This window comes from Metarhizium brunneum, chromosome 4 (genome assembly GCF_013426205.1).
Source record: "Metarhizium brunneum chromosome 4, complete sequence".
In the NCBI taxonomy this organism is placed as follows: domain Eukaryota; kingdom Fungi; phylum Ascomycota; class Sordariomycetes; order Hypocreales; family Clavicipitaceae; genus Metarhizium; species Metarhizium brunneum.
The window spans coordinates 1,678,037-1,698,663 of NC_089425.1; the positions used below are offsets into that span (position 1 = coordinate 1,678,037).

A 20,627-nucleotide genomic window follows, 5' to 3' on the forward strand; every position below is an offset into this window, starting at 1 on the left:
AAGCAACGGTACACAGTCTCCTGCAACTAGCCGAAGAATATGTACTCGGTACTGTAATATGAGCTTTGCCTTGAGATAGCTTGTCTAATCAGATGCGATGTAGGCGACAAGGGAGCTATACCATTGTTGCCCGTGCGGTATGAACACTACGAAGGGGTACTCAACACGCAGCACTCGATTTTCGAACGTGTCTGTCCGTCCAGCCGAGGCAAAGTCATGGTGCCACTTCGAGCGCGTCAAAGTTGCAACACACATGTTCACGATATGGCGGTCAAGAGATGTTCCGGGGGTGTATGACCTCAGCATTTCAACACAGTACGGACAGACGAAACTCATTACCCATTTTTTTTTTAATATTCACTTCAAAGATAATATGATGCATGGAGTACTCTGTGCTCTATCTACCCAGGTACCCCATACAGCAATTTCAAAAGGGAGTGAAGAGAAGAGAAGAAAAAACAGGGCTAGATTTTTATCATGGAGAATTTTTTTCAACCTAAATCCCCCCTTGTCCCAATCATTGCATTGAACAATTGGCATTAGTAGTACTATTACCCTGACCAGGTGCAATTTTTAGGTCAGGCCCTGTCCAAAATAAGAGCTGAGTGGAGATTGAGCGCTCCACTGGCTATCCGCCGTCTTTCTGCAAGCACGCGTCGGGACAAATCTGGTTGTTCGCCGACTCAACATGCCGGAGTTACTGCAGTTTGATACAAATCCCCCAATCGGGACGGTAAAGCCCTGGATGATATGCTCAGATGCTGGGTATCTTGCATACACACATATCCTCCCAGTCATCTGAGCACAGAGGCTCAGAGATACACATACAACTTTTGAGGTGGGATACGACCCGATAATCATTTTCACTGGGCTCCCTTGTTCTTCACTGCCCGGACGACACCAGGCCAGGCGCCTCGGGCATGGCACTGGTGACTGGAACAGCTGGTGGCGGCCGAGCTGCTTTGTCTCCGATAGTCCAAGACTCGGTGGAAGTATTTCCAGCTGCTGCTGATATGCCGTTGTTCACTGAATCGGCAGGGTGGATTCGAGCAACCTTGTCTCTGAGATGCCAGTCCTCTCCAGGAACAGTGGGAGCAACAAGCTCCATCATTGCGTATTGCAGAACGCCATCCTGGACACGAGGCACCGCGATATCTCGAGACATCATCCATCCGGAAGTGGGAGCCTTTTCATCATCTCGTCCTTCAGCCTGTAGTTTCTGTTAGCACTGAATTCCAGGCCTGCTAATATGGGAAACCTCATTCATGCCACGAGGACTTACCATGCAAGTTGCACATGGCGCTTTGTTCACCCAAACCCAATTTTGGCAGTTGTGGGTATAAAAGTATTTGCAACGATACTTGTAGAAACCACCAGACATGTTGACAGAGGGAGCCGAGAGACAGTAAAAACAAAGGTGGGATTTGGTGAGTCAGAAGCGAGTGAGGGTCTGTGATATATGTATGGAGTAAAGAGGGAAACGACAGGCTTGATGTGTTGGCATGTCAGGAGAAGGCAGCTCGTTACAAAAGGAAGCAGCTCCAGGCGTGTCTATATGTATATTTTGGAAGAGCTCACATTCACCTCAACGTCCGCGATCCGGGCGTAGCGTGGATCTGGGGCGTGTGCTCGGCATTTCCAGCATCTTGTTTCCGTGGACTTGCCCTGGACTAGCCAAAAGGCCCAGTTTCGAAGGCTCAGTTGCCGGGATAGGTGGGCGAGAAGCTTCTCAATCAACGTTGGGCATGGGAACCGAATCGGAAGTTGGCGATGGCCAGAGCGGGAATGCGCCCTGACCAGCATCGAACAGCCCCCAACTCGCCAGTACATATGTACAACCTGGCGTGTACTGGGGGCTTGGGTCAAGAAATCGAAGCTCAAAAAGGTGTTTTCGAGCTAGGGTCCTTGCCAAAACGATACAAGGTGTGGTTGACAAGACACATGTCCCCTGTTAAATCTATCGTGGATTGAAGAGGCTAGTGTGACACGCGGTGTATGCACATACATCCATGTGTTTGTAGTAGTACTACATGGGTCAAGGTGGGTTGAACGGCAGTCCTGTCTCTTTGGAATTGAATAGTCGCACCTTGAACTGACGTACCCTCATTCGCAGGTAAACCAACAATACAATGGCGGCCTTTGTTGATAGGATTGGGGGGGAGAACTCTACACACCATCACTTCTCCTGACGGCCTTCATGTTGTTCCATCGTCTTGGACTCTTGGCTCTTCCGAAAAGCATTGACTGCTACTCGGAACAGGGATTGCATAACGACAGAAGCGGGTCTTACTAGTGATGTTATCAATCAGCTAGTCTGGCCAAGCAGCACCACACCCTCTCCTTTCTTCACTGCGTCCCGTCCATCATGAGAGCGGTCTGATCGTCTCGCATGCCAACAAAGAACACGACGAGATTCATGTGATTCACGTACTCCATTATAGCTGTGCACATGTCCACACCCAAGACAAGAGATGCGATAGTAGTTACACGGCACAGCTTTAGACCCGGAATTGGACGACTCTTTATTAGAACGGGGGGACATGGCCACGAGCCTTTTGTTTGACCCGGCTTGACAATTGGACCCCTTCGGTAACCGGATACTTCACGTCAACACCATGAACGGCGGCGAAGATACCACACATCTGGGCATGGCATGGACAATTGCCGATGAACTTGAGTCGCGAGAAACATCCGCGGCGCTGTCTTTAACGACAATGCCACACCATGGCGACAACTGGTGGTGGGTTGGGAATTGCTATTGATGCATCACCGCATGTCGGTTTGTCGGTGCGACCACGCGGCGGCTATCTGTTGTGGTTCTGTCATTGAAGAAACAGGTGCCAAAAGCATGTGGCCAGATGCGTTGCAGGCTGGACAGGGGGCGTGGAACATGTCAATATCCCAGCCCCATGCAGGCAGCAGTTTACGAAAAGCTGCCAGCAATCTCACTTATACAACAACATTGCCTACCTAGGCCGTGATCCTATTAGTAGGTACTCCGTTCTCGGGCAGCAAGGTGCTGTCTGACAGCATCAGCCACATACAGTTGAGTATCGAGGCTAGTATTTTGTGGGATGAGTCCAATGGGTTGGTTGGCGCATTAACTGTGCTTTGCAGGACAAGCAGAGCCAGCTTTGAGGCGCCTGCAGTGCTCCCTCCCACAAGGCTAATTATTCCGTCTTGGGCAGGGGAGAGCCAGACGAAACTGGAAAATGGAGCGCATGTTTTATGCCGCTCGTTTGGCAAAATGACACCCTTCGAATGTACTACATACATTCGGTCTTGTACGGCATTATATGCATCGCCACGGCCCTTGTCGCTGATGCAATACCAAGCCTGTTGGCTCACGCCTACCTAGCCTCGTTTGGTTTGCAAAGAAGACGACAGTTTCCCCCTCACCTTGAGAGACACGAGGTGAGCTCCGAGCTCCGAGCCTTGAGCAGCATGCATTATGCAGTGCTCAAGCCGCCGGGGGTGATGGAAGGCCTTGGATAACAAACAATTTGGCCTGCTTCTAACAACGGATCAAGGCCGGTCAGGTTGCGTCAAAAGCTGTTGGCCCCATACCGAATGAGTGGCCGTTAGAGACTGAGAGAGGTGTGGGTAAGTGAAGGAACAAATGCCATTGGCGCAGTAACCTCCACAGGCCTTTTCCTTTCTCTTTGTCTTTTCCTCTGCTCTCTGGTTCGTTTGATCCCTACGTTTGGAGCTTGCCACCCTCATCAACCAACTCTCGTACTGACCCGGGCCGCTGATGACAGATCCCTTGATACTTTTTGCGACCACCGGCACTCGTTCCGTAGACCGGATAGCACTCCCCTTATGTATGGGCAACTATTGTGTCTGCTCGTTCTTCTGCCGACATCTGGACCTTCCCGCGGAAGAATCCCCATACATGAGGCTCCACCCGCCTTCATCGCCGCCGCGACGGAAGCTAATTCCGGCACTCGAGCCGGCCCGTTAGTGTCTCATCGTACTCCGTACCTTTTTGGTGTTTGTCTCATCTCATCAATATTTGGTAGCTGGCCACCGGCCAAGGGAGCAAGCAAAGTCTGCGCGATAGCTACGCGGAGCAGCAAAGGCCCCTTTTTTGCCAACGTGTTAAATTGAGCTGCTTAACTCTGTGTGGCTCCGTTTCTCTGGTTTTTAGTCTCTCCATCCCCCCCTCTCTCTATTCTGATGTCATCGGCCAATATGCAGCTCGCGGCCGATCATGGTTCGCCTCATCCCAGCGACCATTGGTGGCGTTTGTTAACGCTGGGCATCTAATCTGCGATATGTGCGACCAAGTACTACCAGGCTGCATGCAACCTCGATCGCCAAATACTATGTCGAGGCGAGCTCCCAGAAACGGAGAAATAGAGAAACAAGGATGTACAAAACAAAAGGAAAAAACCCCCCGCAGCGAAACGAAACAAACGACTGCACAATAGACGCCCGCCGGCACACAGGGGTAGCAGCTGAAGGCTCCAACGGCCCGGCGTTGCGGTGTTGGGTAGAGCACACAATTACACAACGTGACGCGGTGCAATGCGATGCTTCATTACGGGTTCAAAGTGCAGATTACATCTTGCGCCACTTCCGTATGCACACTTTGTCCCAAAGAAGCCGAAGCAACCAACCTCTGCCAAGCCTGTGGACGCTGTTTCCAACGTGTGACAAGAATTGCGCGTCCAATACGGAGTACCTGGCGGCAAATAGCAACATGAGCTGACGCCTCCTACATGGAATTATGTACGGCTCGATCCGGCTGCTTGACTTGTGGGGAGAAGCACCCTTGCTCAACACAGTGAGCTAATAGCCACCATCGTCAACGATAGGTGGTTCGGACAATTCACCATGTGTGGCTTTTTGATCTTGGGTTGTTTTTTTTCTTTCCTTTTTCTCGGAAGCAAGAATGAAGTGCATGTTTTTCTGCCACGGCTCTATTTCTAACGCCTTGTTCCAGGCACATTTTCTATGCGCAGTGTGTCCCCCCGTCTTACCGGATGCTATCTATCTCCCTCCCTAGCTTCTCAAATCGACGAGTAATCGTTCGCTAGATGAAACACCCTCTTCAAAAATCCTTTTCTCTGTCTCTGAAAAAGGAATCCGATCTCACCTTTTGCATGGGCCACGGTTCCCCGGCTTACCGGGTTCTCTCGAAAGACCGGACATTCCCATGCATGTATAGTCTGGCATGGGCAAATATTTTGATTCTTCTGTATGGTGAAATGACACTTGATGTGGAGAAGGAAATTATCGTTGGGCTGTATCAGCCTCCTGTCGAGTCATCATCGCCCAGCTTTCATTGCCTCCTTTCTCCGCTTCTTCTCAGCCGCTCTGGCTAGCGATCTCTTGACGTCTCCCTGCTCAAAGGTATTGAGATCGTAGTAGACAGGGGCAATTTCCTGTCCCAAGGTGTTTGGTAAGTATGATGACAACACGTATTCTCGAGGGGCGTGGCATTGAAAAAAAAAAAAAAAAAAAAACCAAGGACCAAGGAGAAGACAGACAGCAGGGGCGAAAAACCAGAGGACGAATTTGAAGACCAACACGCAGGGGCCAAGGATGTCACTTACGAGTAGCCATTCCGGCCTGATGCCCGTACACGTACGGATGTATTGCTTCGAAGTGAGCACAAATTCGTTATACAGGACCCAGTCAAACTCGGTGCGTAGCACGGTAGACGGATGGATCAAGACTGCCTGGTCATCCTTGACAGTGCGGTAGACTTTGCCCGAGCTCTCTTTCATGGCGACCTGCATGAAGAAGCCGGCCAGCAGCGCTCTCCGAATATTAGTGTAGTAGTTCTTGTCCTCGAATGGCGTCGAGACGAGCTCCAAGCCGTGAGTCTCCATTATGCGCTTGAGTTGGGCGCGGACGCTGTCTGCACTGCTCAGGTGGCGGAAGGAAAGGAAGTGCTCGTGACACCATTGCTTGAGTTTGTCTGGGTCAGAAGTAGCCTGGCCCCTGAAGGCGTGGTAGGCGTTGAGCAGTGTCAGGTGGTCGCCGTCCGGATGGCTAAAGTGCGACTTCATCTCGTCTGCGCGTTTTCGGTTGTTAGCGGGCCGGATAAAGACCTGAGGCACAGACAGAAGAGAGGTGATGCTGAGGATCTCGTTGGAGCAGTAGAACTCGGGGGAGGAAATCAACATGACTGCTAGCGAAGGATCCAAGGGGAACTCTGATGCCAGGCTGCCCAGCGTGGTGAGTTCACCATCGTCGTCCAGACATGCGAGATAGTTGAGTTCCTCGAGGGCTCTCATCATTGTCTCTGGCGCAGGGGGATCCATAAGATCAAAGTGAACCAAATCCTCGACACCGAGCTTCTTCAGCTCCAGGACCGTGTTGGCTAAATTGGATCGTAGAATTTCAGGGTACGTCTGCTGTATGAGCTCCTTCTTAAACGCCTTTTCCGTGTATAATCTGAAGCACTTTCCAGGCTTGGTACGACCAGCACGACCAGCTCGCTGTTGGGCTGAGGCCTTGGAGATGGGCGACACGAGGAGAGACTCGACTCTAATACGAGGGTTGTAAATCTTTTGTTTGCTGAAACCAGGGTCTACGACGTATACAATGCCGTCAATCGTAAGCGAAGTTTCTGCAATGTTGGTAGATACGATGACCTTGCGACCGGGACGGCCGCCCTTTCTCAAAGGAGGCGGGGCCTTCTCGAAGATCTTCTGTTGCTGATGTGGCGGCAGGGTGCCGTACAATGGGTACACCACAAGAGGCCCCGCGTCCACCTCTCTTTGTAATTCATCGGCTTCCAGGCTGATTTTGCGACAGGCATCTTCAATTTCATCTTCACCGGTTAAGAAGAGGAGAATATCGCCGTCGCCTTCTGACGCATGAATTTGCAAAACGGTTCGAATGGCAGCCTCGACGTAATCCTTCTCCGGCTCGGGCGTGTAGAAGATCTCGACGGGGTGCGTCCTACCAGGGACGGCCAGCAGGGGAGCGTCGTTGAAGTATTTCTGGAACTTCTGCGCATCAAGCGTGGCAGACATGACAATGATCTTCAGGTCCGGTCGACGACTGGCGATCTGCTTCAGCAAGGCCATGAGAATATCGGTGGCAAGAGTACGCTCGTGGGCTTCGTCGAGAATGATGCAGCTGTAGCGAGACATGTCGTGGTCGTGCATCGCTTCACGCAGAAGCATACCGTCCGTCATGTACTTGAGCATAGTTTTGGGGCTTGAGCAGTCATCAAAACGGACGCTGTAACCGACTTCGTCGCCGAGGGTGACGTCCATTTCGTCGGCGACACGCTGTGCGACGGACGTGGCGGCCACTCGACGAGGCTGGGTACAAGCAATGAGCTTGCCGGTGACCTTGGGTAACTCGTCGTATATAACGTATTGCGGGATCTGGGTTGTTTTGCCAGAACCAGTCTCACCGACAAACACGAGAATTTGGGTCGATTGGTATTTTTCGAGAAATTCTTGCCTACGGTAATGAAGTTAGAGCCTGTGCTTTATGTACACAAGAAAAGAAGTTGAGCGGATTGGAGAGGGATCTGCGTACCTTTGCTTGTGGACTGGCAAATCCCGGCGAGTTTCGAGAATCCTGAAGTATTGCTGAGAATGGGGTTTTCCCGTAAAGGGGTTGATGGCAGAATCTTCCGCCTTGGAGGCCTGGGCAGCAGTGGTTTGGCGACGCTTCATGCCTTCCAAGGCCGAACCTGGCGGTGCTTCATCGCCGCCATAGCCATTGCTCTCCTGGTCCATGTGGGCGAGATACGGGTTGTAGGTGCCCTCGCGATCGCCTTTCTTAGACTTTTTCCTAGAAGTCTCGTCTATGTCGGCGCTTGCCCGTTTGTTAGCCTTGGATTCGCTGAAATCGGACATTTTGACAACGATGTTGGTCTGTGGAGCGGCCAGCCAAGGCTGAGGACGTCAAAAACCAGTTTGTTTAGTCTCGAAAATTTTGGCGGGACAGCAGGCAGGATCTTATCGATAAGGACCCAGGTGCAAACTACAGTGCATGAAGCTTGGACATGGTGCTTTCGCACTGTAGCAGTGTCAGCCAAGGAAACTATTTTGTACCTAGTGTTGGTAAAATCCGCAAGTTTCATCTTCAAAATAACACGCTCTTCAATGTTTGCGAGCTTGCGGTTCGAATCAAGTTAGTACAGCTTGGAAGTCATGATAGGCTTACCAGCACCCTCTTAAGCCGTATGTGCGGCGCACACTGTGCGTAAGCCCAGACAATCCCATGAAAAAGTGGCATGCTGTTATGTGCCCTCGACCGCCCACTTCTAACTGCCTGTTGATCCTGCATCTCTCGAGGAAAGGTAAATAGACCTCCCTAGGGCGCTCTTCAAGATCGGGCGGTCCCAAAGGCAGAAGGTTATAAGATTTGGCACTCGACAGGTTGGCAATTCAATTAATTGAGAGTCCCCTTATGTGAAGCCTGAGCTTGGTGGCCTCAATCAGCAGCATGTCATTTGGAGCAGCTGACATGACAATGTCGGACTCTTTCGGGGCTCAGGCGCCGCCTTTTCACATCGGAAAGCATGATTCCAAGAGAGCTGTGCCACTGACGGACTTGCAATATGGATACTTGCTTAATCAAGGTGTAAGTGTGACAGATTTTACCATTGCGCAATCTATGCTGGCTGACACTTGGAAAAGATCAATTTTGCTACCACACCCGTCACAAATGATCACTTCAGGTCCAGGGTTTTCAAAATAGTTTCCGACCATCTGAAATTGTTGGCGGAGAACAACGAAGAGTCGACAAGCACGGTGACAGGGTCACGAGCCGACCCGATTATCCCACCTCTGACACCAGACGATACTGGTTTGTTTCCCTCGCCTACCGTCAACACGTATACAGCTTATATTAGCCCGTGGATCGACTTGTGCTCAAGCAATCCATTGATTGCTAGTATCTCGCGACAAGTGCTGAACCTCGAGATTAACTATGCCAACTTCTGCGGGGTGAGGAGTATCATCATCGCTGGACCATCTCGCGATGCCTCTCAAACCGGTGGAAACCAAGCTTTGGCACAGTACTCTCGTGCCGTGCAGGAGGCCCTTACCATAGGCAGTGCCCTGACAATTTTGGTCCACATGCCAATGTATCAGGAACCGACAACTGGGCAGGAGACTGAGACTCTGTCGTCACTTGAGGAGAGAACACCTGCATCACCGGGAAGCAAGGAGATTGATCTTTTTGCGGCGTGGGCTTCTTGGCACCATGTTCGATCAATCTGCAATTATAATCTCCGATTATTTGTGGGTATGTTTAGCAGCCATTTTGTGAGCCAATGCTAGAAGCGGCACGGCTAATGATGCCAATCTAGCTCTCCAAGTTCCCAGAATGATGCCCGAGAAAGACTTGCAAACAAGATGGTTTGCGGAGCCCCTGCACTATTTGACCATCGGTTCAGAAGTGTTCCAAAAGAACAAAAGTGGCTTTCCTTCTCTGTCAAAGCACCACCAGGAAATGATCTTCAGCTACATGAAACTGAAGGCCTCACCCTGGATTCTGCTGTGCGACGTCGGCCCTGACGCATCAAAGTTCAAGGCGAATGACCCATCAATCCTTTCGGTAGCTAACAGGCCAGAAATGACAGAAGACGACTTCCCCAGCCTAGCAGATGCTGCTGGCATGTCGACCAACCAGACCAGCCGCCCAGGTGTTGACGCACACATGGCATACTTGCAATGGCTGGAGTCTCAACAACCTCCTTTGACGGCTCTGGAGTCACCAACTTTGACAAGTTTCCAGGATTGGTTGCAATCTCCACTTCAACCGTTATCAGATAACTTGGAATCAGCTACGTACGAAGTATTCGAAGGAGACCCGGTAAAATACGACCAGTATGAAGCAGCCGTCATTGAAGCACTGTCCGAATGGAAGGAACTCGACCTGCCTACCTCCAAGGAAGGTGTCGTTGTCATCGCAGTAGCCGGATCTGGAAGAGGACCCTTGGTTACGCGCGCGTTGAAGGCGGCAGAGTACACCGGCGTGAAAGTTGAAGTTTGGGCCGTAGAAAAGAATCCAAACGCCTATGTTTACCTCTTGCGCCAGAACCACATGCTATGGGGCGGAAAAGTCAACGTCATCAAGACTGATATGCGGGCTTGGAAAGGCCCCGTTGTGTCCCAATCTTCAGGCGGCCCTGTCTACGGCAAAGTGGATATTTTGATTTCCGAACTCCTTGGATCATTTGGCGATAATGAACTTTCGCCCGAGTGCCTGGATGGCATCCAGCACGTTCTTGCTAAACCGCACGGCATCTCCATTCCTCATTCTTATACGGCGCACATGAGTCCCATTTCTACGCCAAAAGTATACGGGGATATATTGGCACGGTCTGCTACTGAACCCACGGCCTTCAACACCCCTTGGGTCGTAAGGCTCTACGCCCTCGACTTCGTCTGCCAAAGGGTCCCTGGACATGCGCGATTCCAACAAGCATGGGAATTCTCTCACCCTATCCCGGAATCGACCCTGACCAACATTGATGCCCGGCGCTCCGGTGGCATTATGGGTGGCGGGGGCGGAAGCATGGCCGGGGCAGCGGGTGCAAATGACCACAACTCTCGATACTGCCATGTTACCTTTGTGTGTCGCTCACAGGGCGTCACACACGGCCTGGCAGGATACTTTGAATCTACGCTTTACGAGTCCAGGCTCGAGAGTCAGAAGGGGGAAAAGGTAGAGATCAGCACGCACCCTGAGAGGATTGACCAGAAGAGCAAGGATATGATTTCCTGGTTCCCCATCTTCTTCCCTCTCAAAGTGAGCCCATCCGGTCCCTGGTTGGTAAATGCAGCATAAACTGACTAGTGGTGATATAGGAGCCGATATCGTTCCCCGCCGACACAGAACTTGAAGTAAGCATGTGGCGACAAACAGACGACACAAAAGTGTGGTACGAGTGGCTTGTAGAAGCGTGGACGTGGGTGGGTGAATCGTCACGCATCAAGGTGGGATCTTCGGGGCTTTGCAGTAGCCGCAAGGTTGCCTGCCTGATGTAGATATCCCAGGGACCTATTTTGGATTATACAAAGATTGGGTCGGTTGGGATGAAACGGAAGGGGGATCACGATTGGTAGCGCTACGGTAGGGTCTGGGCTCAAAGAGTAGTGAATAGAGTCACCTCACTTTGTTTGCCCCGAGGGCTATGTGAAGCTCCATAGTCGGCCAGGTTTCAGAGTAACGGTGATGGTGATGTACAATGCGAGGCAAGCCGATTTTAAGCGGAAAGGACTGGCAAATGTTGCTAATCAAATCTCTTCTCAAGCGAATATAGCGAGTTACTTCGGCCCTGGGCGAAGTATTTGGCCAGCGACGCCCAAGAACTAGGCCGGCGAGTGTGAATGACTTGCCTGTTGTTTCCGGCACAAGAATTTTCCGGTGGTGCTTGAGAAGAAACAGGCTGCTCTGTTTGATGCATCAAGGCACTTGGTACTTAGTAAGTAGTGATGCGTTCTACGGAGTACCTGGTGTGTGCTATTGACCTGACGCCGGAAAACGCCGGGTGCCCGTCCGCGCTCCTCTGCGCCCATCTTCACATGGGCTCAGCTGCCGCATCAGGCGGAAGGCGGCGGCGGCCAGCGCTCTGGTTGGCCCGGTACCGGCACCGTAGCCGACAGGGACGCCTCGCGGCTCTCGACCACCTGGTTTCTCTTCTTTCTGGTTCCGTTGACGGAGACTGCATAAGAGCCAGACACCCTCCTGCGGCTTTGTAGAGCCGTGATTGGAGCAGACAGCTGCCTTTTGTTTGAAATATCCGGGTGCAATTGAGCATTGCATTCCGGAGTGGTTCAAGCGCCTCGTTCCGAAGGGCTCGCATACGGCCTGGCCCCTCGGCGCCATGCGTCTCCCACTCTTGAGAGCCCCGGCTTCCACCCGACCGCTGGAGGGCACCTTGACATTAGCGCTGGCCGCTCTGCCCCGCCAAAGCCTCTATTACCCCTCCATGTCCATTTCTTCAACAAGCTCCAGCACCAGGTCTGGTCCGAGGCCGTGTTCTACTTCTTTACATCGACATCCTCGACCATTGTTCCAAGTTTCAGCCAGACGAGGACCCCAATCCGAATCCCATCCTACATCGAGTGCTTGCCGCCTTCAACAAGTCGCCAAAATGAGTTCCCAAGCTGCTCATCCTGCTTTGATGATTCCCGGACCCATCGAGTTCGACGATGCCGTGCTCCAGTCCATGGCTCACTACAGGTACGTCCTACCAAATGAAATACGTGATCCATGGGCGACAAGAACAACCGTGGGGGTTCAGACGCTTGTGTCTAGTTGCTGACTGTTTGCCGTTACAATTCGACAGCGAGTCCCACGTTGGTCCTGGCTTTGTCTCGACCTTTGGTGATACTCTCTCCATGCTGAGGAAGCTCTTCCGGACCACCAATCCTGCTTCACAGCCTTTCGTCATCAATGGCTCTGGTACTCTGGGCTGGGACATGGTCGCTGTCAACTTGGTTGAGCCTGGTGAGAATGCTCTGGTCCTGAGCACCGGCTACTTCGGAGACGGATTCGCCGACTGCCTCACTGCCTATGGCGCCAATGTAACCAAGATTACCGGGCCTGTGGGCAGCCGACCTCAGCCTGATGAGATTGAGAAGGCCCTCAAGCAAAAAAAGTACAAGATCATCACTGCCACCCACGTTGATACCTCGACTGGTGTCCTCTTTGACCTCAAGAGCCTTAGCGATGTTGTCAAGCGCGTCTCGCCTGAGACTCTTATCATTGCCGACGGTGTCTGCAGCGTTGCTTGCGAGGAAATTGCATTTGATGACTGGGGTTTGGATGGTGTTGTTACTGCTGGTCAGAAGGCTATTGGTTGCCCTACCGGACTGCACATCTCCATGTTCAGCGGCCGTGCCATTGATGTGGTCCACAACCGCAAGACGGAGCCCGCCACTTATTTTGCTTCTATGAAGAGATGGATTCCTAGTAAGAAGTCGCCGTGATATACTTGATACCTGACCGCTGGTAATAGCTGACCTCGGGTGTGACAGTCATGCAAAACTATGAGGCAAAGAAGCCTTCGTACTTCTCCACTCCTTCACCGCAGCTCATCCACGCCCTGAACACTGCCGTCAGCCAGATTCTGGCCCGCCCCTTGTCAGAGCGATTCCAGAGACACATCGAGGTCTCCAACAAGGTCAAGAAGGCTGTTGCTGACCTTGGCCTAAAGGTTGTCGCAGCCAAGCCCGAGGACCAGGCTCATGCCATGACTGCCATTTATCTGCCAGATGGTGTCAGCATTCCCGATGTCCTGCCCAAGCTGTTGAATAAAGGCATCATCTTCGCCGGTGGGCTGCATAAGGAGATTGGCACTAAGTATATTCGATTTGGACACATGGGACCCTCAGCTGTAAGCCACCCTTTCCCCCGGCTAGATTATATGGTTTATATTCTAGCAAAACAGTGTGCTAAGTTGCGCTTCTTTACAGATGGACCCCAAGCGAAACGATATTGACAATGCCCTCAAGGCTCTGAAGGAGTCTTTGGCCGAGTCTGGCTACAAGGCATAATAAGGGATATTGGAGTCACTGTACGCTGAGAAAGAACCTGTTTTGAATCAAACTAGAATGAGGCTCTCAAGGCAGAGCACGATTTCTTGTAGAAGAAGTATTTGAGCGAATATATCCCATCTCTAATCTTTATCGTCGAAAGGCAAACCTGGACAGAGACATGGCAAGCGGGAACAGTAAAAGCCAGCATTCTGATTATTATTAGAAAGCTCCAAACGTGCGGCCGGCGATATATTTTGTATTTGGCTTGTGATGGAATTGAGGGCGTGTATGGGGATGTTGTGCGTGACTGTGTGCGACTGTTCATTTGGGACCATTTGGTCATAATCACCGCGGCTTTGCTGGGAGTGATTGGTGAGAGACATGGTTAATTTGCGTTTCGGATTTTTCGGGGAGACTACAGGTTCAGCCGGAGCGAATGAACATGGTCATCACATCGGGTGGTGGTGTGACGACCCGGGCATAAAGCAGGTCTGAGGGAACGATTCAACGACACACCGAGCAGGACGAAGGTACCGAGTACATGAGGCCGTAGCGTCATAGCGAAGCACTTCAGCGACAGTTGCAGCTTTCGGATGCCCCACGTCGTGTCGGCAAGCTCAGCAAGAAAGGTATCTGCTACAAGACCTCAAACAGCCGCCGGCGGACCAGCCACAACCTGCCCGCCCCTCCCGGCGTTCGCCAGCGCCACATTGTGAGCTTTTGGTGGGCACGGCTCAATCACAGAGGCAACCGAGGCGGACAGGAGGGGCAAATACGGGTAAAGAGGGGAGGAGGGATCGAGATGCTGACAAAAGCTAGTTGCAATTCACGCAACAGAAGCTACACCGTCGTCAGCAGGTTGATGGACCGATGTGCAAGTAGTAGTTCGCCGCGGGGGATGGTGAATTGGCATTTACACGTTCGTCTCCAGCTAGGCGCAGGCACACTTGGTCCGGTGGTTGTGTCCGAGGGAGATGTCTTTGGAGCTGGAGAATGCGGCATCTAAAAGCTCCGGTCCTTGACCCCACCTGACGGAGCAGCTGGAACATTCACGGTATTTGACATGACGTTGCGTGGCAATGTGAAAGGTAGCTGAGCGGCAGGCTACGTAGGCTGGACATTGATCTGGACCACCAGACACCACATACCTGCCTTGGGTACTTAGTACTAAGTACCTAGGTAGGTACCTATTAGTAGGCACCTAGTTCGGCGCTTGAGTATTGACCGTTGACGGGTCAAGCACGTTGACGGACATGGACTTGACCTGTGCAGTTGACAGTTGACGTCTAAGCACCAGTTCAGCTCCTCTCCAGGCAAACGAGCGCTGTGGCTTGTCCCGACACGCCAAACAGCAACAAAACCACCCCACCTTTGGCCACTGGGTCGCCTAGACTCTAGGCATTCAAGTGCTGTCATGGAGCAATTGACCGCTGCTCAAGTCTGGTGAACTGGTGTTTTTGGTGCTCCGCCTGGCTGGGGCTCAGCTGCCCAAGTGCACCATGTCCACTTCCACGCCCATGTCCGTGTCAGTGTCATTTTTCTTTTCACCTCTCCGCCGTCCGCCCAGCCGCCACCAACCACATCACACGCAGAGCAAGCTTCTTCCACTCCCACCCCCATCACACACGACCTTCTTTTCTATATTCGCGATCCGCCTCCCGAATATTCCCCTGCCGGAGCATCACACAGCTTTGACGCGCCGCACTTCTCTTTTTGTTTCATCTTGCGCGCTGCCTAGGTTTCGCATCCGTCGAGCAACTTCTGCAGGCTTCCCCCGCCCTTGGTTTCGTTTCCCCTCGTTGCTAGCCTCGTCTTGCTCAGGCCATGGCTGTCACAATCGAAGAGCTCGACACCACGGTCCGCACCTTTTACGAAGGTCGCGGGGACCAGGTATGTGGACAACACCCCTCTCCGGCTTCAACTTTTCACACAAAAGAGTGTCATTTCAAATCTTTGGGATGTGCTGACTGACTGCGGACTGCTTGTTCCACACCGTAGCAAAAAGCCGCCCAAGCCGCGTTGAACCAGGTAAATATTCCCCCCAGCTGTGCTGGAATGGCAACCGACAAAGACCTCCGAGACGAATTGAAATTGCATCAAAAATACGCTCTTTGCCTTTGAGGAGCTTGTTTTCGCCTAAAAAGAAGAAGAAAAAGAAGAAAACATGCATGGCTAACTATGCTAGTAGTTCAAAGAAGATCCCGATGCTTGGCTTATGGTAGACAAGATCCTTTCGACCGCGCAATACCCCCAGACAAAATGTACGCTGGAACAACATCACTTGATGGCTATTATGGCGAAAATCCCTGGCTCACTATCGACGGTACACGGGACGCTAACTTTTTCCCTCAAGACTTGGGCTTACAGGTTCTCGACAATGTCATTATGACGAGGTGGAAGGTGTTGCCTCGCGACCAGTGCCAAGGTCTGTCGCTTTTTCATTGTTCGGCGTTTTTTTTTCTTTCCTTTACTTGCAGTTCATCATTATGATGATTCGTTTTGCAGCTGACCTCGTCATCTAGGCATCCGAAATTTCATTGTCCAATTCATCATCCAGTGCTCTAGCTCTGAAGATGCCCTGAAGTCAAACAAAACCCTGCTCAACAAGCTGAATCTCGTTCTCATTTCTGTGCTCAAGCAGGAGTGGCCTCACAACTGGCCCACTTTCATAAACGAAATCATTTCGTCTTGCCACGCGAACCTGTCCATTTGCGAGAACAACATGATCATCCTGCGATTGCTTTCAGAAGAAGTGTTTGACTACTCGGCAGAGCAGATGACTTCCACAAAGACGAGAAATCTCAAGCAGACTATGTGCGCCGAGTTTTCACAGATTTTCCAGCTTTGCCAAGAAGTCCTTACAACTGCAGACCAGCCCAGCTTGGTTCACGCCACCCTCGAGACGTTGCTGCGATTTTGCAACTGGATTCCTCTAGGCTACATTTTCGAGACCAACCTCATCGAAACTCTGCGCACACGATTTCTGTCCGTACCCGAGTTCCGAAACATTACTCTTCAGTGCCTGACGGAAATTGGTGGCCTGCAAACCGGCGGCGCTGGTCAATCGAACTCGTATGACGAGCAACTGGTCAAGATGTTCACAGAGGTCTTGACGACAATTGCGGACATCATCCCCGTTTCACTGGACTTGAAGGCGACTTACCCTACGAGCAACTCAAGGGACCAAGAGTTTGTTCAGAATTTGGCCTTGTTTCTCTGCAACTTTTTTGGAACCCACCTGAACGTAAGTTACAAGTGTAGTCGAATAGTTATTCATGCACTGCGTCCTAACCATTTGTAGCTGATCGAAAACCTTCCGAATCGAGACTACCTGATGCACGGACACTACTACTTGATCCGGATATCGCAGATTGACGACCGCGAGATTTTCAAAATTTGCCTGGATTACTGGCTGAAGCTGGTCCAGGAATTGTACGAGGAGATGCAGCAGCTTCCAATCACGGATCTCAACCCGCTCATGGCTGTGGGAGGCATGTCTGGCAGTGGTGCCCCGAACCCTACGCTCTTGATGAACTATCCACTTCGAAAACACAAATACAACGAGGTCCTATCAAATCTGCGAGTTGTCATGATTGAGAGAATGGTCAGGCCTGAGGAAGTTCTCATCGTTGAAAACGACGAAGGGGAGATTGTCCGAGAGTTTGTCAAGGAAAGCGACACAGTCCAACTGTATAAGACTATCAGAGAATGTCTGGTTTACCTGACGCACTTGGATGTGGTGGACACGGAGAATATCATGACTGAAAAGCTGGCCCGTCAGGTCGACGGTTCTGAGTGGTCGTGGCACAACTGCAATGTCCTGTGTTGGGCCATTGGATCCATCTCCCTAGCCATGAACGAGGAAACCGAGAAGCGGTTCTTAGTCACAGTTATCAAGGACCTTTTGGGGCTTACAGAGATGAAGCGCGGAAAAGACAACAAGGCGGTCGTCGCCAGCAACATTATGTATATCGTGGGCCAGTACCCTCGATTCTTGAAAGCGCACTGGAAGTTCCTTAAGACGGTTGTCAACAAGCTGTTTGAGTTTATGCACGAGTCTCACGAGGGTAAGCCCCCCAGACCCGCAATGACAGCCATCTGAACAAGACTAGCATGCTAACTTTATTTTCCCAGGTGTGCAAGACATGGCCTGCGATACCTTCATCAAGATCGCCAGACAGTGCCGAAGACATTTTGTGGCCCTCCAGCCTAGTGAGCAGGAGCCATTCATTGAGGAGATTGTTAGGAACATGGGCAAGATTACGTGTGATTTAACACCGCAGCAAGTCCATACCTTTTACGAAGCGTGTGGTTACATGGTTGCCGCCCAGGGCAACAAGCACCAGCAGGAGCGGCTCTTGGCAGATTTGATGAATATCCCCAACGCTGCGTGGGATGAGATCATTAAGCAGGCCACTGTTAACCCTTCAATCTTGCAAGATGCAGAGACCATCAAAGTCATTGGCAATATCATGAAGACCAATGTTTCTGCCTGTAGCTCAATTGGGCCGTACTTTTACCCCCAGATTGGACGAATTTACCACGACATGCTGGAGATGTATCGCGCCACTAGCGGTCTCATCTCAGAGGCTGTCGCTCGAGATGGCAAGTCAAACATGCATGCATGGATGATTTAATACTTTGCAACACGACTAACCTTTGAACTAGGTGAGCTGGCGACGAAAATGCCCCGAGTCCGCGGCCTGAGAACCATCAAGAAGGAGATCCTCAAGCTTGTTGAGATTTACGTCGAAAAGGCCGAAGACCTGCAGGCTGTTCGTGCTCAAATGGTTCCTCCTTTACTCGACTGTGTGCTTGTCGATTACAACCGAAATGTTGCAGGGGCTCGTGACGCCGAAGTGTTGAAGGCCATGTCCACCATCATCACCAAGCTCTCTGCTCTGATGGAGGACCAGGTTCCAACAATCATGGAAAATGTCTTCGAATGTACTTTGGAAATGATCAACAAGGACTTCTCCGAGTTCCCTGAGCATCGAGTCGAGTTCTTCAATCTCCTTCGAGCCATCAATTTGCACTGCTTCCCTGCGTTGTTGAAGCTGGATAACAACCAGTTCAAATTTGTTATTGACTCTTGCTCCTGGGCTTTCAAGCACGACAACCGAGATGTCGAGGCTGCTGGTCTGAACATGTGTCTTGAACTGATCAACAACATTGCCGAAAAGACTGACGTTGCTACCGCGAATGCCTTCTTCCAGCGCTTCTTCATGACCATCTTGCAGGATGTTTTGTTTGTCGTGACTGACAATGACCACAAGGCTGGATTTAAGACTCAGTCCATGTTGCTAATGAAGCTCTTCTACTATATCCATCCCGCCGATGGCACGCAGCCAAAGATTCAAGGGCCAATCTATACTCCCGATCAAGCGCAAGCCGGAACTAGCAACAAGGAGTATCTCGGCAACTCAGTAGCAGCTTTACTGCGAAATGCCTTCCCAAACCTGCAAGCGTATGTACTGATTGATGCACGGAATCTCGTGGGGTCGGTCAAATTGCTAACATCTTGATAGCGCCCAAGTGACAAGCTTCGTGGAGGGACTCTTCTCATTCAACACGACGTACGATAAGTTCCGTCTGAATCTTCGAGATTTCCTCATTTCTCTCAAGGAATTTGCCGGCGACAACGCAGAGCTCTTTGTGGTTGAGAAGGAGCAACGCGAAGCCGACGCCAAAGCTGCAGACATGGAGAGGCGACAAAAGGTCGGCGGTCTGCTGAAGCCCTCCGAGCTCGAGGACGAAGAGCTCTGACTTAATGAAGAGCTGAGAAGTGAGTTTGCGCCAACTAAGGAGGGAAAGCCGGCCATCCCAGACAACAGCAAGAACCGGGATGGGAACGGGGATGGTTGGGAGTTTTACGGCTTGTAAGTCCTTGCCTAGCATGATGGCTAGAGCGATTGTTTGCTCCTCTGCTGTGGCTGGACTGCTTGCAAGAACATTTCTTTTTACCGTAGTGATACCAAAATTTAGATGTGTCACAGGACGACATAGGCAGCTTGTCTAGGTCACGTTTCTATTAACGACGCAGCAGGAATGATGATGAAGTTTGATGTTCAAAGATTAATCTCAACTGCCTCCCCCCCAGCCTTGAGGAGACGAACGCGAAAAAGTCTGGGGTTGGGTTGGGGGGGGGAGGGGGCTTATCCTCAGACGAGAAAGTTGTTTTGACAAGGACAGGCCAAGATGTGAGGGTGAAACGAGGATGTGTGGTAGCCGTACAAAATATCAGAGGGCGAGTTAACTGGCGAGGGGACGAGTTGCGGGGATTGGTAAAGGCGTGATAGATGATGATGACTGCCTAGGAATAACTAGGTAGCTAGTTTCTTAAAAGACGTAGGTGAAACCTGTTACAGCATGGAAGCAGGAGTGGCATGTGTGGTTCCGCAACTTGTGTTGAGTATATACGTCGGTGTGTAAGGACTGCAATTGATAGTCTCGTGTCCTGAGGGAATATGCATGCATGTGTGTGCGGCAAGTTATTCCCGATAAAGGCTACCTGCACCTCGGGAAGAATCACGTCGCTTTCCCTCAGATACCCGCAGGTCCTTGACGTTTGCTAGTTGCGTTTTGTGTGTGTTGTAGTATCGGCAAGCCAGCCCCCGCCTGGCCCATTGACACGCGGGCCGACAGGCTCTGGCCTCCGTGGCCGCCGCCGCCGCTTCGGTGTGGGGGGCCGGGGCGTCTTTTTCGGCTTAGCCCCGCCTCGGTGCGCGGCGCTGCCCCTTTGAGGATGGCCCCACTGGAGCCGGCGTTCTCGTGTGGGGAATCGGGGATGGGGGACGAAAGGGCACGTGCTGATGGCGAGGGTTATGAGGGCCATGGGGAAATTTTATTTTCGTTTTACTTTTGGGCTTGAGATGCTGGGTGTTTAGCTGGGAGAGGAGAAGTTGATTATTTCTTCTTTGAGTTTGGCAGAGGACGGGTTTAATCTATGCTGATATATAAAATATATTATAATATCTTAGTGTGTATATTATGATAGGTAAATATATTTTTACTATAAATTACCCAAGTATATAAGCAGAGTTGAAATACAGTCAATACCCAAGTAGTAGGGGGGTAAGCGCACCTAGCAGAAAGAGTGAGCCCGCCGAGCAATTGACTGCGTGGCGGTTCTCCATCGCTTGCTGGTGAGGGCAT

General features: G+C 51.4%; 5 protein-coding genes across 5 annotated transcripts; 3 read left to right on the forward strand and 2 right to left on the reverse strand.

Moving 5' to 3' along the window:
* Positions 1-883: 883 nt before the first annotated feature.
* G6M90_00g071610 (uncharacterized protein) lies at positions 884-1,381 on the reverse strand (the record flags this gene model as incomplete). The annotated part of the gene is made up of 2 exons (XM_014690412.1): positions 884-1,210; positions 1,283-1,381. 2 exons carry the CDS (start codon positions 1,379-1,381, stop codon positions 884-886), a joined length of 426 nt encoding a protein of 141 aa, XP_014545898.1.
* A 3,892-nt stretch (positions 1,382-5,273) lies between these two features.
* Positions 5,274-7,832, reverse strand: G6M90_00g071620 (uncharacterized protein; the record flags this gene model as incomplete). The annotated part of the gene is made up of 3 exons (XM_014690411.1): positions 5,274-5,390; positions 5,562-7,431; positions 7,510-7,832. 3 exons carry the CDS (start codon positions 7,830-7,832, stop codon positions 5,274-5,276), a joined length of 2,310 nt encoding a protein of 769 aa, XP_014545897.1.
* Positions 7,833-8,451: 619 nt separating this feature from the next.
* skb1 (Protein arginine N-methyltransferase skb1) lies at positions 8,452-10,976 on the forward strand (the record flags this gene model as incomplete). Its single annotated transcript, XM_014690410.1, has 4 exons — positions 8,452-8,562; positions 8,619-9,228; positions 9,293-10,737; positions 10,797-10,976. 4 exons carry the CDS (start codon positions 8,452-8,454, stop codon positions 10,974-10,976), a joined length of 2,346 nt encoding a protein of 781 aa, XP_014545896.1.
* Positions 10,977-12,085: 1,109 nt separating this feature from the next.
* Positions 12,086-13,490, forward strand: AGX1 (Alanine--glyoxylate aminotransferase 1; the record flags this gene model as incomplete). The annotated part of the gene is made up of 4 exons (XM_014690409.1): positions 12,086-12,174; positions 12,281-12,906; positions 12,972-13,330; positions 13,410-13,490. 4 exons carry the CDS (start codon positions 12,086-12,088, stop codon positions 13,488-13,490), a joined length of 1,155 nt encoding a protein of 384 aa, XP_014545895.1.
* A 1,806-nt stretch (positions 13,491-15,296) lies between these two features.
* xpo1 (Exportin-1) lies at positions 15,297-19,238 on the forward strand (the record flags this gene model as incomplete). The annotated part of the gene is made up of 9 exons (XM_066130957.1): positions 15,297-15,362; positions 15,471-15,500; positions 15,661-15,733; positions 15,826-15,897; positions 15,995-16,716; positions 16,774-17,539; positions 17,607-18,077; positions 18,141-18,939; positions 19,001-19,238. 9 exons carry the CDS (start codon positions 15,297-15,299, stop codon positions 19,236-19,238), a joined length of 3,237 nt encoding a protein of 1,078 aa, XP_065987182.1.
* Between the last annotated feature and the right edge of the window lie 1,389 nt (positions 19,239-20,627).